The sequence below is a fragment of the Ascidiella aspersa genome, chromosome 3 (assembly GCF_963924565.1).
Source record: "Ascidiella aspersa chromosome 3, kaAscAspe10.2, whole genome shotgun sequence".
NCBI classification, from domain to species: Eukaryota; Metazoa; Chordata; class Ascidiacea; order Phlebobranchia; family Ascidiidae; genus Ascidiella; species Ascidiella aspersa.
The window spans coordinates 7,299,231-7,315,765 of NC_139449.1; the positions used below are offsets into that span (position 1 = coordinate 7,299,231).

At 35.5% G+C, this 16,535-nt stretch overlaps 2 protein-coding genes across 4 annotated transcripts; one reads left to right on the forward strand and one right to left on the reverse strand.

Annotated features, from left to right (window-relative positions):
- Positions 1-934: 934 nt before the first annotated feature.
- LOC146158997 (uncharacterized) lies at positions 935-3,946 on the forward strand. The gene is made up of 5 exons (XM_083386127.1): positions 935-1,303; positions 1,646-1,778; positions 2,661-2,965; positions 3,189-3,327; positions 3,664-3,946. Exons 1-5 carry the CDS (start codon positions 1,138-1,140, stop codon positions 3,821-3,823), a joined length of 903 nt encoding a protein of 300 aa, XP_083242253.1. The 5' UTR covers positions 935-1,137; the 3' UTR covers positions 3,824-3,946.
- A 971-nt stretch (positions 3,947-4,917) lies between these two features.
- LOC146158998 (death-associated protein kinase 2-like) lies at positions 4,918-15,587 on the reverse strand. Of its 3 annotated transcripts, none has more exons than XM_083386123.1 (10): positions 15,374-15,587; positions 14,623-14,725; positions 13,367-13,485; positions 12,274-12,412; positions 11,257-11,386; positions 10,773-10,848; positions 10,382-10,534; positions 9,700-9,745; positions 6,675-7,245; positions 4,918-5,368 (listed from the first exon to the last, which is right to left on the reverse strand). In XM_083386123.1, the coding sequence occupies exons 1-10, from the start codon at positions 15,433-15,435 to the stop codon at positions 5,292-5,294; spliced, it is 1,476 nt and encodes a 491-aa protein (XP_083242249.1). In that variant the 5' UTR covers positions 15,436-15,587; the 3' UTR covers positions 4,918-5,291. The 3 variants fall into 3 exon arrangements, with proteins under 3 accessions (XP_083242249.1, XP_083242252.1, XP_083242250.1); XM_083386126.1 differs by having other exon boundaries at positions 6,633-7,245; XM_083386124.1 differs by having other exon boundaries at positions 6,619-7,245.
- Positions 15,588-16,535: the final 948 nt, after the last annotated feature.

The window sequence follows — 16,535 nt, forward strand, 5'->3', positions numbered from 1 at the left end:
AAACGTATTTATCAAGATGGGATCCGGTATAGCTTATTCACATCCGTATTATATTCGGGATATAACTAATATGATTTTACTCGTTTGGTAATTTTTTGAACCGTGATGTTCAGGTGCGCTCTTCTTGTATCTCTGCCAGCATTGCTAAACTGTATTATGACCTTGTGGTGGGACATATTGTTTTAATAGTACTATGTTGTATTCCAGGTGTGATTAGCAATAGGTTTTATCATTTGTTACAGTCGCCAGGTTTAACAATGGATTACATCGCATAATCAAACATTTTTTGTTTAGGCTTTTAGAAATAAACGTGAAAACCACACTTATAACTGCGAACGACAGCTCACCGTCGGAGATGCAGTAGGCTAATTCGCATTGCAACTACACAGCCTAAAGGCCGACCTTGGCAATATAGTAAAAGGTTAAACTTTGGCATGGGGAGAAGTTCAAGATAAGAATTGGCACGTCGGCATGGTCGAGTTGGACACCCCTGTGATAAAGTAATTCGCAATTATAGTTTTATATAAAATTTCTTGAAAACAGCAATTTTGGAATAAAACTAAAAGATAACAAAAAGATATCGTTTGATTTTTGTGTTTCAAACGTTTTGTTTTTGACTTGTTTCCGTTGTAATCATTATTTTTTTCTCAATTTTTATTTTCTAAACTACATGTAAAAATATTTGCAATAAACCAGTCGTTTTCTTATAACCGGACTGACAAGAGCTGTAGATACCATAACAAGATGAAAAGGAAAAGTACAGAAAATAAAACTTCAACACGGAATTTTACAAGTAGCGCGATTTGAAAGTTCAATTTGCATCGTGATGTGCAAGCGTCACGCGCATTGAGGTAATTTTGCGTAATCAGAGAAAAGAACGAGACGCATAAAACGTGTCACGCTGAAAAGTTATTATTGTTGCAGCAGTAAGAGTCAATAGCAGAGTCAATAGCAAGAGTTTAAATCATGCATTACGGAGTCCGCAGATTTTTTAGGATATTTCTCAACACTGTTGACTAAATCGTTGTTGATTCACAGTTCATTGTTTGTTGCATTCCAGAATCTATAGACAACTCATCACTTTGTTTGACATACTGGAAAGATTAAACTTGAAAACCTAAAAAATAAAGTTGAACAATGAAGGTTTGGTTGAGTTTTTTCTGCTTGTTCTCATTGCTCGCCTGCGCAATGGCTGTTATTTGCAATTTGGGCAAAAAAAACTACCTTAGGCAGAGTGTTGTACTTTTTTGGTGCCCAGACTCATGCTTGAGAGCCGACTACATGATGCACAGCACAATGCTCGGTAAGGCTTTGACTTACCGTATGTAGATGGCGCTATTTTGCTGTTCTTTCGCAGTGTTATAAGTGCAAAGAGGGAACTTTTGCTACTAAAGCGTTAAAATGTTTACATCTTATAACTCTAAAAAAAATTAAGTGGGATAGTCTCGAGCCTTGTTAAGACAAGCCTATTTCTTCCTTTAGGGGAAATAAATCCTGTTTCTTATGTTCACAATCAAGCTACCTTATTTCGTTACAAATTACGTTCCAACTTAGTTTGCTTTCAATGTTATAAAATTAGGAAAAATCCATTACAAACTTCGACCTGAAACAATTATAATACCAATCGTGTCAATGTTTATTTCAGGTAAATCTACATATTTTCGACAATCCGATTTTAGGTGCGGCAGTCGTAGTTCATGCATTGATAAGGTGGCCGCATGCAGCAAAATCATCAACAACATCGTAAGTTTGTCATCATTCATCAGAACGACAGCAAGGTAAGCTGTTTACAAAAAACTAGATGTTGCTTCCCTAGCCCCCGCTGAAAACATTAGACAACAAAACAACTATTACAATTACCTTCAGAAAAAGGTCACATCTCCAAATATAGAAAGAATTTAAAAAAATAAATACGTTATTTTTTTTAAGAGACTGGACACTGGCCTACGAAATTTGATAACAATGGAGACTCTGAAACCATGTGTTACGTAGCTTAGTGCATTGACATAAAATGACCCTGACGCCCAGTTTGAACATCAAACAATGGTGGCTAATTTCCCCTGGTCAGATAAGATGAAAATTTTTTGGATTATATATCGACCCTATATGACACAACTAAGTTGAGAAACATTTAAACGTTTTAGATATTTCACTTTTTTGCTTAAAAAAGGGATACTATGATGAAAAATATCTTTTGTAAGCAAATCAGATGCCGATGAAATCACTTTTGAAAGCAATAATGACTCGTTTGTCATTGATTCTAGCTAGTCCATTTGTAGACAGGGTCATCTATGGTAAAATCCGGGGCAAAGTTTTCTTTGGCATGTTGTTGTTATTCAATAATGATTTCTATGCAATCAAATTCTTCCATAGGTCGATTTGTAAGTCTCTTAATACAACTCTTAGTGTAAGATTACTACGATCAATGAAATTACTCTTTCCTATTACCTAAAGTTGGTTTATGTTATTTCAGTTCCGTTTGTTGTGTCATTACAGTACCGTTACACACTGAACGAAAATCCTGGAAGGACTATCGTAATCTATATATTAATTCCGGGTGGGGTGCCGTAAGCCATAAAGTTTCGGCACCACTACAGTATAAAATCGGAGCGAAAACGCTCAACCGCTTTTCTCTTTGCTAAACGCTCAACCGCTTTCAGTGACTGTATTGCGACCTGTTGCTCAACAAACGGTTGTAATTTACCCGAGGGAGAATACACGGTCAGCAGCAACCCATCAAGAACCACCGTCCATTATTGGCTTATAAATCCGCCCACCGTCCAGTCCACCACCCAGTCCACCTCCAGCACCAGCATAGCAGTAACCAGCAACGAAACGCCGGTAATAGGCCGACTCTCGAGATGCCACAAAGGCACGCTAAGCGTCCACCAGCAGTCGTTTACGACCATTCCTTGCACGACCGCTTGCCTGACCAACGAGGTCAACGTCACCGGGAAAGTTGAAGGTAATCATTCGCATGGCTGCGGACGACATTTAAAACAGTGGTTAAAGTTAGACGACACGGTTCGAAAAATATTTTTTATCGTTCTAGTGAGAAAATTATTCTGTTTTCACCCCTGGTTTAAAACAACCCGATCAAATCAAGTTCGTTTTGTAAATTAAAGATGTTGCTCAATTATTGGTATTTTTGCGATTCGAATGTGAAACGTTTCCTTATTTTGTTTAAGGGCGGTCAGTGGTTTTCGACATGACAACATTTGCCTGTGCTCGGTCTCTCGATTACTGCAATAGCACTCTTTCTTGCAAAACTTTGGAAAACGGCATTTCAGACCTCAACATACCATCAGCTTCGGACCTTAATGTAAAGTAAGTGAAAGGGCTTTATGCTGTAGTATCTACAGTAATGTTGGTAATCCGGCCAATATTTTTTTATTCCTGTCTCGACTTAGGCCTAACGCGAAAGGAAAACTTGTAAAAGTCTAAAGTTATGCTTCAAACATAGCCTACATCTAAAGATAGGCTACTTTTCAAATTAATTTGCCGCGATAAAACAATAATTTGCCGGTTGGTATTTATGGGTTATTACCTGAGCAATATAACAAACTAAAACTAAATTTTTCACATAAAAAAATAAATATTTTTGTTCAAAACTTTAGCACTCACTCATACACGCCGAATATAACAGCCCAATTTTTTCTACAGAAATTGCGAAACAAAATGTTGCCTCTCATCGGATTGTAACACTCGGGATCTGTCGAGAACTTACAATATGGAGAGCGGAGCTGAACGAAGTGCTTCACAGTGGGTTGGCTTATGTGCGATTTCTATTCTAACTGCATTCAAGTTGTATTTTCAGTCATAAATTAAGGTCGAATGGACTGTCAAGTGTATATTTTGCTCCACGTTTATATAAACCATGTATGTATGTAAATGTCAAGAACACCTTTTCGCTTTGAGATTGTTTCTGGTAAAATAAAATGTTATACTATACTTACTTACGTGTATCGTGTTTTCTCCAGGAAAAGAGATCGTTAATGCAATACAAGTTAATAGGCCTACATGTTTTAGGTGCAAACGGAAATTGTCGCTTTTAACACAAAAAAATCCACAACCCAATATAATTTCATTAAATCGGCAAAGTGCTTTTGATAAAACACTATACCAACGGGCTGTGTGAAAAGCAAAATGCGTTTTAAATTAAAACACACAAAAAAATTGAAATATATTCTCTTCCATTTGATTCAAAAAAATTTGGATGTCGTATGCTTGCTGTGTGTTTAAAGGTTCTCTATTTCAAATAGTTGAACTATATTCTAAAATTTTACGTCACTACTTAAAAAAACGTCGGGGCGTTTTTATCTTAAGGGTATGATTATAATAATATATACGATATCTTTTGATTAAAAAAAATGGTTTGGTTTACTATGTCAGCTGCTTGTTTAAAAAGGTTTTTTTTACTTCAAAAAGTTCAACAATTTTCTGACGTCTTTTCACTAATTAAAAAAACAGCACGCTAGGGAATGAAAAACGTTGCGGCGTTTCAGTGTTCTAATGAATTTAGTCATTTGGGAAAAATATCTTATCTGAAGTCTTTTGGGGAAATACTTCCACTGAAGTCTGTCGGGCAAATGACTTTGGTTAAAATAAGGTGCTTTCATTACGCATATTTTAAATACGGTTATGTATCTTTGTTTTATAATTTGTTTAGTTGTTGCCTGTTTTGTTATATTTTAGTTGCGGTATGGATCGTAATCGAGCTAGTTCACCAATTTAAGTAGTTTAAATTAACGTTTACTTTTATGGAATGGAGTTGACTTGCATTGTAACTTGACTGGGACTTGACTCGCGGCCTATTGAAAAAGACTTGACTTGAAGTTATTTTACTCATGACTTGACTGAGTATTAGTTATTTTAAGGTTGTAGACGTCCACTTCGGAAATTTAGAGAAAAAAGAAGAAAGATCAGACACGGGTTTATTTTAGTTGGAAGAAGACGGTGAAAGTCGCACAGCGGCGAACAAAAAAACAAAACAAGATTTTGAAGGCAGCAGGAAAAGGGGGCCGAGTCGTAGAAAAAATACAAAACAACACGTTGTCAGGGGGGGAGAAAGTACAAAAATGGTGGGGCGGGGGGCAAGCGTTGAGCCTTCACAGTTGTCGATGACGGAGCCGTTAAAAAAGTGAGATTCCAACAAACGAAAGAGCGAGAAATCCTCAGAAGTTTTTTTGGCAAAATTTTGTCGTACAGCACTCTTCCGTGTGCTATGAGGAGAGGGCATTTCGCGCGGGCGAATCGCACAAAAATGAAAGGGGGTGTGTTGATGTGCGTTTTTAAAAGTCTCCGTTAAACAGGTTGTGGAAGCGAGCCTTGCTTTGCTGAAACCTTTTCTGGAGCATGTCCATTCGACCTGCAGAATAAAGGACATTGAATATTTAAAATATACAAATAACGTATTTTCTACAACTAAAAAGAAAACCTGCGGTCTAGACTAAATTTTGGGTATTGAAAAAAAAACTTGTTCCTCTTTAGTCTAATTAGAAATATATGTTTTTCATATTTTGCCAATTAGGCAACCATTCAGTGTCAATCAACCATCTACTACCGAATTTCTTTTGCGAATTACATACTGTTTCAGATGACGAAATTTTTACTAAGCAAAATATAACTAACTTAATATAGACTGAAACCAAATTAATACCAACTTAAACCAGACCCGCCTTACAGTTCAAACTAAAAATATACTCAGGGGGTAGTTAAGCTATTTCTTCTAGAGTGCCAGACCTGTGTCTGTTTTTGCATCGTTACCTTCATGGCGTGTGAAGCACCAATCAAAATATAGTGTGGGTACTTACAATTACAATTACACATTGAGCAAGGGGTAAACAAACTAAAAAGGTTGATAAAATAACTTAAAGTTAAATGGAAGAAAAAAATGTTATAACGCAGGACATGAGGTATTTCCTTGACAATTGACATGCATATCGACCCTTGAGACAAGATATGTGCACAAATCTCTATTGAACCATTCACTAATGAATGCATCTGTGAATTGCCTTCGGGAGGGCTTGCCGAAACTAACGTGCCCAATACAAAGGTATCCTTGTTGGCAAAAAAATAAGACCCATTAGTCTGTAAAACATTCATATTAAGGCTGATGCATTTCCACACAACCGGGTATTTTGCTATGTCACAAAAATGTTATTACTAAAGCACGGTTTTGTTTATCAAAAATAAATTGTAACCTTTTTTACAGGTTCACCTGTTGTTAAGGGTATATAATCTATGTCCTAGCGACATCCGACACAACCCGACACAGCAAACTCAAAATTAAGCGGAAAAATCAAATAAACAAACAAATCTAGATGGGGGTAGAGAGTCGCAAGAAACTTGTACGATGAGGTCAAATTATTTTTCGGTTCCCCCTCAATTAGAGACCCTTATGGAGGCAGACTTCTAAACCCCTAAAATCGCATTAAAATACCACTTTCGCCATGCCTAAAAAATTGAAATCTCTTTGATTTCTCCGTTTTTTCTAAGTCTTTGGACCAAAATGTGTCTTAAACATACCAAAGCAAAGCAAAGCAAAAGAGAACAGCGACAAACGCAAGACATGTCGCGAAAAGAAATTTTCATCCCATTAATCAATTTAAAATATACCGTTTATTTCCTGCCTTAAAACACGGGCCAACAACAATAGAAACTCGGCCACCGACCGTCGCCGAACATGGAGCTCATCTGTCGGCGGGCGCGCGACCTTCCCTCGCTGAACAGGTTGAAGCTATTCTCGATCTCGGAGATGCGACGTGACATTCGCTGCCGAAGGTTGGCCACCGACTCGTCCGACATAAGCGATACGCTCTCGCCCAACACTCTAAGGTCGCGTTCCAAGGCACCGCGCTCCTGCCGCAAGTCCTTGATGAGGTCGCGCGACTTGGTCAGGTCGCTCTCGTTGTCCTGGTTACGGCCGCCTAGCAACGACTTGGGAGGGACCCATTGTTCCTCGGTTGAAGATCTGGAAGATCCGGCGCTCCCTGTTTCCACGTGGACCACAGGGATGGGGATGCTGCCTCCCTTCGCCACTCCGATCTTCACGATGCGTTCCTCGGGAGGCGCCGCTATTACGTCATCATCCTCCTGCTGCCCGTCAGCGCTCGTGACGTCATCTGCGTCGTTGTCCGGTTTGATGACGTCACTCAGCGGCGCGATGTCGTTGTCGTTGGGGTCGAGCTGCGGCGGGCAGAGAGGCTCGCGCGTTGTCCATGCTGGGATGTAGTTGGACGCTCCCTGGATTGGAAATCGTTACGTCATCGATATGAATAGTATTACGTCATGAAATCAACAATAGCAATGGTTGTATGACGTATGCTTTGAACGGTTATTTTCGCACTAAAAATGCTTCGATTTTCGTAGCAGGCTTTTAAACGCAGCTGTTACTGAATTCTGAAGAACTTACCAAGGTTGTTTACAACAAAAATAACTTAATTTTAATTCAAAGAAAATAAATGACAAAATATTGTTGCTAGATTGGTAATATAAGTATAATAATGCTTGTAAATAACAAGTAACAAGACGAGATTCGACTGCGATAAGGTAGTTGCATTAAATACGAAAGGGCAAGAACATTCTTAAGCAGGCCTGTCCAGCTCAAATACTATGAGACTCGAATCAATGAAAATTTTTAATGGGCCGCAGATCAACGTTTATGCAGCCGTTGTATTTAGGCTGGCAACATTTGTAATTTGATAAGATCGCCTATATTTGTTAATGTTTAAGAGATTTGGAAACAAGTTGACAAAGGTTTTACAATAGAGTGCCAATATACGAACGGCACAGGCCAAGTGCTTTGATTCCAAATTATTGATTAGGAGTTGTTTTTATAAAATACAACTGTTTTTATGAAAATATTTTTATAAAAACAACTCTTTTTAAAGAAAAATCCTTGAAACAAGTTCAAGCGAAAAAAATGGAAAGCAATCACTTCGCGGGCCACAAAGGTTAAACGGGCTGCACGCATATTTCGTAACGGAAATTCAGCTTTAGTATTTGAATTTGCTGCTCTCGTGTTGTGTTTTAACGTAATTGACGCGTCATATTGGTAAACGATATGCGTTTCCGTGACAGTTAACCACTACACACATGTGTACAAATGCTCGTCTTGGACAAAACTGTAATATTTCTTTGTAAATTAAACAAAACGCGTCATTCACACAACAATATATAATACAGGAGCCTTATATAAAATAGGTAAGTCGGTCATTGGGTGTGTGCACAGTATTGTCCATTTGGCGCGATTTTTGTTTCGGTTTTGAAATAAATTTGCGCTAGAATTAAATTCGATGAAACCAAATTCGGTTGCTCTCTTGGGATGAACACAGTAGTTAAAGTCGCATGAGTCATCGACTGGCAATTCTTTACTATCAATTGACCTTAAACGTTTACTTTTGCCTAAATGTGCAAAAAATTATAAATAATAATTTTGTAGTAGTTTCCTCGAGAAAAAAGAACAATCTTAGTATAGTTGCGCAATCATAGGCCCCTTATAGACACCAGAGAACCCACAGTGATGTAAATATTGGCAATGTTTATAGGTACATATGTGTTCATACAGTGTCAACGTTCAAACGTCTGTGATGTCCAAGTGCACTCTTCCAGTATATCTGCCAGTACTGGTATACTATATTATGATTTTAGTGGTGGGACTCATTTTTAAAGAATTTCATTGTTATGTCTAGTGTAATTAACAACAGGTTTTATCACTTGTTATAGTCGCCAGAGTCTTTATAGTCGCAATCAAACATTTTATACAGAACAAGTTTATACATATAAAATCAATTTTAAACCTAAAGCTATCACACATTTCAACGAAACAATGCCTTTCTGGTGACCCTGGAAACTATGACGTCACATACAGTAAAAAAATTCGAATGCCCGGAAAAAGTGTGACGTCACCAAAGTGGAAGTGCTGGCAGGGTGGGACGAATGCCACGCAAAGGGGTTTCCCCGTAGTTCTATGGTTAACGACATTTCCTATTTTGTGACAAATATCCGGCTAATTGTTCGGACGAAAGCGTTGAATGACTAGCTCCTTAAAACGGTAAAGGATGCTTCGGCTAGCAATGCTTTGTCGAATTAATTTAAGCAGAATATTTTTTTAAAGGAAGTGCAACTTTTCCGTTTTAAAAGGTTACACATTTGTTTTTATGCCTTAGCATTTTTCAACAGATATGACATAATAAAAATGTTTTGTTATAATTATAAAGCATTAAATAATTGTCCTTGCAGTTGAAAATTTACACAAAACTACCTTAGTTTAATGGCTTTAAAATTCCATTACCAATATGAATTAAAAAAAAGTTTTAACCCTAAAAAGGGGCAGAGATTTATCAAACCAGCAATTAAACGTTAACTCAGAGCTTTTCAAATTTAGGCCGAAACCTTACTTTGCGTCAGTAAGTTGTTGATATTAACATTACTTCGCAATGGACCTTGTTTACTTTATTAGTTAAGTCATATAGAATTGGTGCAATTGTAACTCGTCGGACAAATCATTGAACTGATGTTTACTACGTGTGACACACAGTATGACTTATCTTTACGTAGTGACAATCAAATTTGCTGCAGACAATTGCGTGGGCAATAATACGTCACAATTGCAATAGCAGATCGTAACAAGTGGGTTTTCAGCAACCGCTTATGACAAAACAGTAGGAAAAAAAACTTTACAGTGATGTCACTAACCTTTATCCATGGATGGCCAAGGCAATCTTTGATGGTGAACCGTTTTCTGTTCAACAAAAAACGCATTATGAAAAAAAATAATTTTAAAATATTACTAGTAAGTGATTTTGGTTTGGTTACTTATAACAACTAAATAAAATCTTTGGTTATATTAAGGCCATGTAAGGTAAAGCACAATTTTTTCTAAAGCACAAAAACCTGAATGAGCAAACCTAACACTATTTTTAAACTTTTTAATTAATGGACAATTGGTATCAATGGTGTTAATAAATGAATTAGGATGTAACATTATTAGAACTTTAAACAGGGGTAATCCTTTAGCATAGAGTATAAAGTAATGATCACCAAACTGTTATATTGTTTAATTGTTCAAGTGCAAATAAGTGAGTATACCAAGTTGGCTATAAAAGTTTTCACAATCCAGGTTAAATATTTGCTAAACCTATCCTTGTACAATTAAAGTATCCTGTAATTATTATTTGAAGATCACTTATTGGGAGTTTAATTAAGAACATGTAACACCACGGAGTGAAAAAATAAGCAAAATGCCTTAAAGAGACTATAATTATAATATGCAATTTAAAATAAATGACTTCCAATTACAATAAACACTTAAACATACAAAATAATAATTTTAATGGTGAAATTCTATTGGGGTAAACTATTCAAATCCTTTATTTACCTTTGGTCTTTGACTAGCAGATTCCTAATGAAATCTTTTGCAAGGTCACTTGTTTCTATGAAATACTCCTCGTCAAATTCGTAATCAACTTTTGTAATGTTCTCGAATGTTTCAGATTTGTCATCTCCAAGAAATGGGGAACAACCGCTTAATCTAAAAAAATAATAGCAAAATGACGAGAACTACAGTTATCAAAAACCCTTGATAACGTTCATATAAGTAGAGATAAATCCTTAAAATGACAGATGGACAATGACAATAGTACTATCCCGGGGTAATAAGTTTTAGAACCAAGAGAAAGCATTTGCAGAAAAAAAAATGACTTAGTGACAGCTTTTAATAAACAAACAAAACGACAAATCTACTTTGTAGGTTGCAAAAACATACTTACAATATAAAAGTAATAACTCCGACACTCCAACAATCCGCCGGCAAACCGATGGGTTCATAGGCAATTATCTCTGGAGCTAGACAAAAATAAAAATTCGCCAATTAAAACAGTTTCACATGATGGCTGTTTTATTATCAACAACTTTAAATGAAAGCAACTGGTTATTTCCTTAAAAACAAACAAGATTTTGGTATATAGAAATCGCTCTATTGGGTAAACGAAGTATATACCGATGTTTCAACAGCAGATACCTGCTTGTCACATCAGGGTTAATAATTACAATGAAAATGCGCTAGCCAGCTTCTATATTAAAAAAAAAAATTAAAATATAGACTATAGATTAAAATTAATGAATATAGATGTGGCAGATGTATGGGATAAGCTGTGACAAAAAAAAAAAAGTTGCCTGGTGAACGTAATTCTAAGGTTCTAGTATGTTCTATAGGGGCATATTGCGCCAAATTCTTTTAAACTTTAGACATACCAACAAACTCTGGCGTTCCGTGCATATTCTTGTACTCCATCCCTGGGGCAATGTGCTGCGCCAGACCAAAGTCAATCAGCTTAATGCTGTGAGGGTTGCTGTCACGGTTCAATAGCATGATGTTCTCGGGCTGAAAATACACATTGATTAAATAGAGTGCATTTTAATAATGATTCTGAACCTGGGTGAGGTTTGCATAGCTTTGGGCTGTAAGTTTGTAACCATAAATTATTCCCTTGATATAGGTTTGCACTTAACCAGTGTTAAATGTGTTTACACAGATTTCTAGTTTAAAACTAGATAGCCTCATTTAATTTCTGGAGTGTTACAAATACGCTTTTAAGGGGTAAGGTAACTCACTCATAATCCTAGCCTTAATGACAAAATAGTTAATTTGTTTTCAGAGACTGTTTAAGTCCACCAAATATGTTTTTTATATTTAAAAACATGCATGACAAAATAGTATAAGACAAAAAATACCATTAGACTTACAATGGAATATAAGGCAAAACAATTCAGAGTGAGAGAAAAAAGAACATTACCTTATGTCACTCAGTGCGACTTTAACTCCAGGTCACAAATATATATATAGATTTAATTTGATTACAGCACAAGCAGGGTGACATTAAAGCATTGTATTGGGAGTTCTACAAGTCAAAACCAAAAGGTATTTTAAACAATGCACAACTTTGGCAATCAGTAAAAAGCCCCTGTTTTTTTTTTCAAATTAAATTTATTTTATTTATTTTTATGAAAACTCTAAATCAAGCTCTGGTTTGTGAATCAAATTTTATCAGTTTATTTCAATGCTGCATTTTTCTAATTTACGATTTTACCAAAAGGTTTAATGGACTAGTTTAATACCATTTTGGGGTGGACGTTTCTTTGTTTAGCTGCACAGAAATTTAATGAACACAGTATAAACATCTATAAACATCTTTCTTTTACATTTATTGTCTGCGGGAGAGTCCTTACTTCCTAAAGTGTTCCAGTATAAACACGAAGAAAATCACAAACCTTGAGATCAAAGTGAGCAATGTTTCGCTCGTGCAGATATTCCATCCCGTTTAAAATTTGTGTCATAAATAAGATGGCTTCTGGCTCTGATAAACATTCCTTCTCAGAAAGAAAATCGAACAATTCACCACCAGCTACCCTGTAATTTGTACAATAAAATCTTATTTTAGGTTTTAATATTTTATATTGAATTGCATGAGCAAATTGAAATAAAAAACTGACAAACTCACAAAAATTGTGAATTATCCTGCAAATAACTGCAGTAAATATGCATAATCCACTTTCCTGTTAGTAAGACAGTTTATTTAAATGATAGTATATTATTCCGTTTGAAAAATATATATTCCACTTTTAGTTTTGTTAAGCACATAATGTTAATACACCTCATACTTACAGCTATGAGCTATCATGAATAAACAAAACCTTCATTCCTGCAGTCAAATACAGAAACTTTTTTCGATATATGTATCTTACAAATACTCAGCTTATTTTGTAACTTGAAGAGTTAGCTAAAGGCATATTTATGACGTATATACTAAAGCAATATAGCTGGTAATGTGTTTTTTTGTGTGATTTTATAAACTCCCTACCGGTAATAAGTACGACCCCCCAATCTGTTAAATGTAAGTTGTTGTTGTTGAACAAAATTAGCTATATATATACTTGTTTAAATACCATGATTAAGTTGTGACTTGTGAACATATTTTTTTTCAAAATGTGTCTAAATAAAACTATTATAGATTATTAAAACTAGTAATGCAACTTTTTAATTTTATCTTGTAGGCAAGTTTCAACCGGCTAATTCCCCTAAACACGGTATATATAGAACTTATACAACTAAACAGCAATCATTGCAATTCCACACTTTGTAACAAAACTATAAGTATAAACCAATGCTGTATCAGACCAATCGTAGTTGGTTTAGTATGAAAAGGACTAGTAAAATGCGGTTATCTATTTTTATAGCGATATTCGCCTGGAAGACAAAAAAGTTATGGAATGATTAAAATGCTTGTGGGCTTGTGCTCAACAATGTTACTTCACCCGTCTCACAATCAAACAATGAAACAAACTAATTTAAAAAAATGCTTACATTTCAAGAATAAGAACAACTTCACTGTTGCTTTCGAAAACTTCATAAAGTGAGATAATATGTCGGTGAGAAATGTTACTGAGGATGTCCACTTCCCGTTGTATGTCTTCCTTTGTAACCTGCAACAGACAGAACAGAAATCCCTCCGATTCACGACATGTTGGCAACAAACAATCCATCACTATTAGTTTCATGCAAAATGCTGCTCCATGCACAAACTGTACTATCTAAATTAGGGGTCAACAAAATTCATGAAGTTGCACATAACTACAACAATTGTTAATTGAGGGCTGGATAACTGTATATATCACAGATCGTGGACCGAATACAAACATTTGTGTTGACTTTATTTGACTTGAATATTATTCAATGGAAAAACTACTAATTAAAATATAATATAGTAAGCTTTAAGAAATTGTCAGTGAGTTTAAAATGTCATTAAAATTTAGGTTAGTTTTGTATATTCAATACTTCTGTTTGCAAACTACATGAATAACCTTGTTTTGGGAAATATTCTGTGGACCAAACAAATTTAATTGGAGGGCCAGATTTGAACCTTGGGCCGTAGATTTGTGACCCCTGATTTAACTTCATAGAATACAAAATATAACTAAATAACAGTGTGCAGACTTACATCAATGTTATTAGATTAAACAAAATGGGACTCAAAAATTGTTTTTTTGTGAAAACCTGGTTCTTAAAATATGTTCTGGTTGTGTAACACTTAGTGTTTTTTAAAAAATCACTGAATCAAACACTGAATTTTTATCTGTATTAAACTTTCATCATAACGCATATAATTTAATTTAACTGTACCAAAACCTGCTACAGCATAAGGTGTAGAAATGCTGTATTCACTTGGATACATTAATGTAAACCTCACATAAGAATGCTGCTTGCATTTAACAGTTAAAAAACACGGAACAAACCACTCAGACAAGCATTTCTTAACAGTGATGCTTTGCAGCCCTGGAATGACATTAGGCAATTTTCTGAAGTGTACAAGCATTATATATACTGTTTAGTTATTAGCATGTTTAACTAAAACAGGTTGTTATCATATTGACATTTCTTGTGATGTTTGGCGGCACTTTTTCAAATTCATGAGTAGGTGGGCCACACTTTTTAATATTACATGAGAGGTCAGCACTGGTTTGAAGGTGCTTGGAAACCACCGAGATAGTTGCACCTGCGTTTCTAGTTAAAAACTACTGGTGTACACTATACAGACAAGCCTAAAATACAGATAAACTTACCCCGCGCCGGCTTGCTTTGGCACGCTTCTTTTTGATAAACTTTGCAGCAAACACTTTGTCGGAGGATTTTTCTGAACATTTTCGAACCACAGCAAATTGTCCACTGCAAGTAGTTCAATTCAGTACATTTAACATAATGTTTGCAAAACATGTAAATGAGGTTCAGAAGAGCAACTTTCGCGTAAATCTAATTCTGTTGAACCAGCATCTTTATTTAAACTGTTTGCTGCTAAACCTTCAATTTATTTCATTTTTTTTTATAAATATTTGAGTTTACTTTGAAATACTTTTAAATTGAGGTTATAATTGACTGCTAGGGTACAATATATTAAGTTTATTGGAGTTAAAAAATAGATTAAAATGACCTTTGATTTCTTCTAATATTGTTCGCAAAGCACAACTTAACAGGTCTAGCTTATGTTATTCTTTAAGCGGAAAAACTATAAACTGATGTACAATATGTTCTGTTTTAATAAGGGTAAAATAGCAAAACAATTATTTTGCATTTTATATTGTGTGGTACCAATAGACAAGGTTTAGTGGTAATATTAATAAAATAAATGTCATATTGCTATGTTTAGTGTATAACCTAATGTGTTTTGAACAGAAACAACACCTTTAGCAGAAATAGTTTAAACGTCCTTTTCACGAAATAATTTGTAGTTAAACGTTTAGCTTTCATTTTTATGACAAACGTTACACGATATTTAAGTAATTTATTTTGTATCAGACTAACTATCATATCCATTACCTTCCGATTTCCTCCGTTATGTCGTAAAAATCTTCGACATTCTCTTGTCTGATTTGAACCATTTCAGTTTTTTTACGTTGAAATCACATAAAAGCTTAAATCCAAGCTACATCCGAGGCTAAATAAGCTTAACAGAACTTCCCAGACATAATAGCTAGCGAACTTTTGTGTAAATGACTTCTTCGCGGCCGTTACAATTCACCTCAAAAGGCGCCTGTTCAATTTAAGTCAAGCCAGTCATTCAAAGTTTCGGTCGTCGCTTCAAAATAATGACGTCAGCATTCTTTTCAGCTGTCGTTTGACGCATGACGTCATGTTTAGATATGGCTGTAGTCATCGGCCGAGGAAATCGTAGGAAGGTATTTCAATTGATGTCGCTTCGCAAACAACTTTCATTTGGAGCACTATATATAGCTAAATTACGCAAAATATTATAAGTATTAGCGGAATGTGATACTATTGACATATTGTTATACAGAGTAGGCTATTTTTGTTTTTATATGTTTAAAATATTTACGCCTGTGCAGTCTTAACACTAGATGTTTGATACTTAGTACATTACTTTATTTCAATTCCGACATTTGAAATAGCCTAAATCCACAACCGACCGATCCATGCAATACCAAATGACGTAGGCTACCTATAGTATTAAGCTAGGTATCGTTTTCCAACTTTAGACCCAATTTTTTTAGCTTTGAGAAGTTTCGTTGCGTTGGATTACTATAGCCTACTGCAATACTTTGTGGGGAAGTTGGATTACTATAGCCTACTGCAATACTTTGTGGGGAAGTTTTTCTTCTTTTTGTCGTATTTAAAACTATTGCTGAAATGTTCCTAAAAAATATACAGACCGGGCTGCGGAGTCGGACACGGCACTCACCCGAGTTACTAAATGAATTATGAAATTAAGTGGAGTTCTGAATATTCACAGTATTTAGTAACGTCAATTGGAGGAATACATGATGTAGAGTCTTATCCGCTCTCAACAAATCGTACATTTGGCCGGAGTCGGGTTTCATTTTAACAGACTCCTCAGACTTGGTGAATATCAGCTTACACATAGCCTAATATTGTTTTTGCAAGCATACCTATAGTTTAGAATTTAAACTTTTTAGGATCAAAACGTTAGGACTTCCACTACCGTACAGGTTTATTTCGGTTT

What these genes read in the sequence shown, in the direction of transcription:
- LOC146158998 (XM_083386123.1), bottom strand. Translation starts at nt 15,435, where the DNA reads ATGGTTCAAATCAGACAAGAGAATGTCGAAGATTTTTACGACATAACG. An exon ending in ATAACGGAGGAAATCGGAAG is followed by an intron (nt 14,726 to 15,373) that starts GTAATGGATATG and finishes AACTACTTGCAG; the next exon opens with TGGACAATTTGCTGTGGTTC. An exon ending in GTTGTTCTTATTCTTGAAAT is followed by an intron (nt 12,413 to 13,366) that starts GTAAGCATTTTT and finishes TACAAATTACAG; the next exon opens with GGTAGCTGGTGGTGAATTGT.
- LOC146158997 (XM_083386127.1), top strand. Translation starts at nt 1,138, where the DNA reads ATGAAGGTTTGGTTGAGTTTTTTCTGCTTGTTCTCATTGCTCGCCTGC. An exon ending in TTCATCAGAACGACAGCAAG is followed by an intron (nt 1,779 to 2,660) that starts GTAAGCTGTTTA and finishes AACCGCTTTCAG; the next exon opens with TGACTGTATTGCGACCTGTT. An exon ending in GCTTCGGACCTTAATGTAAA is followed by an intron (nt 3,328 to 3,663) that starts GTAAGTGAAAGG and finishes TTTTTTCTACAG; the next exon opens with AAATTGCGAAACAAAATGTT.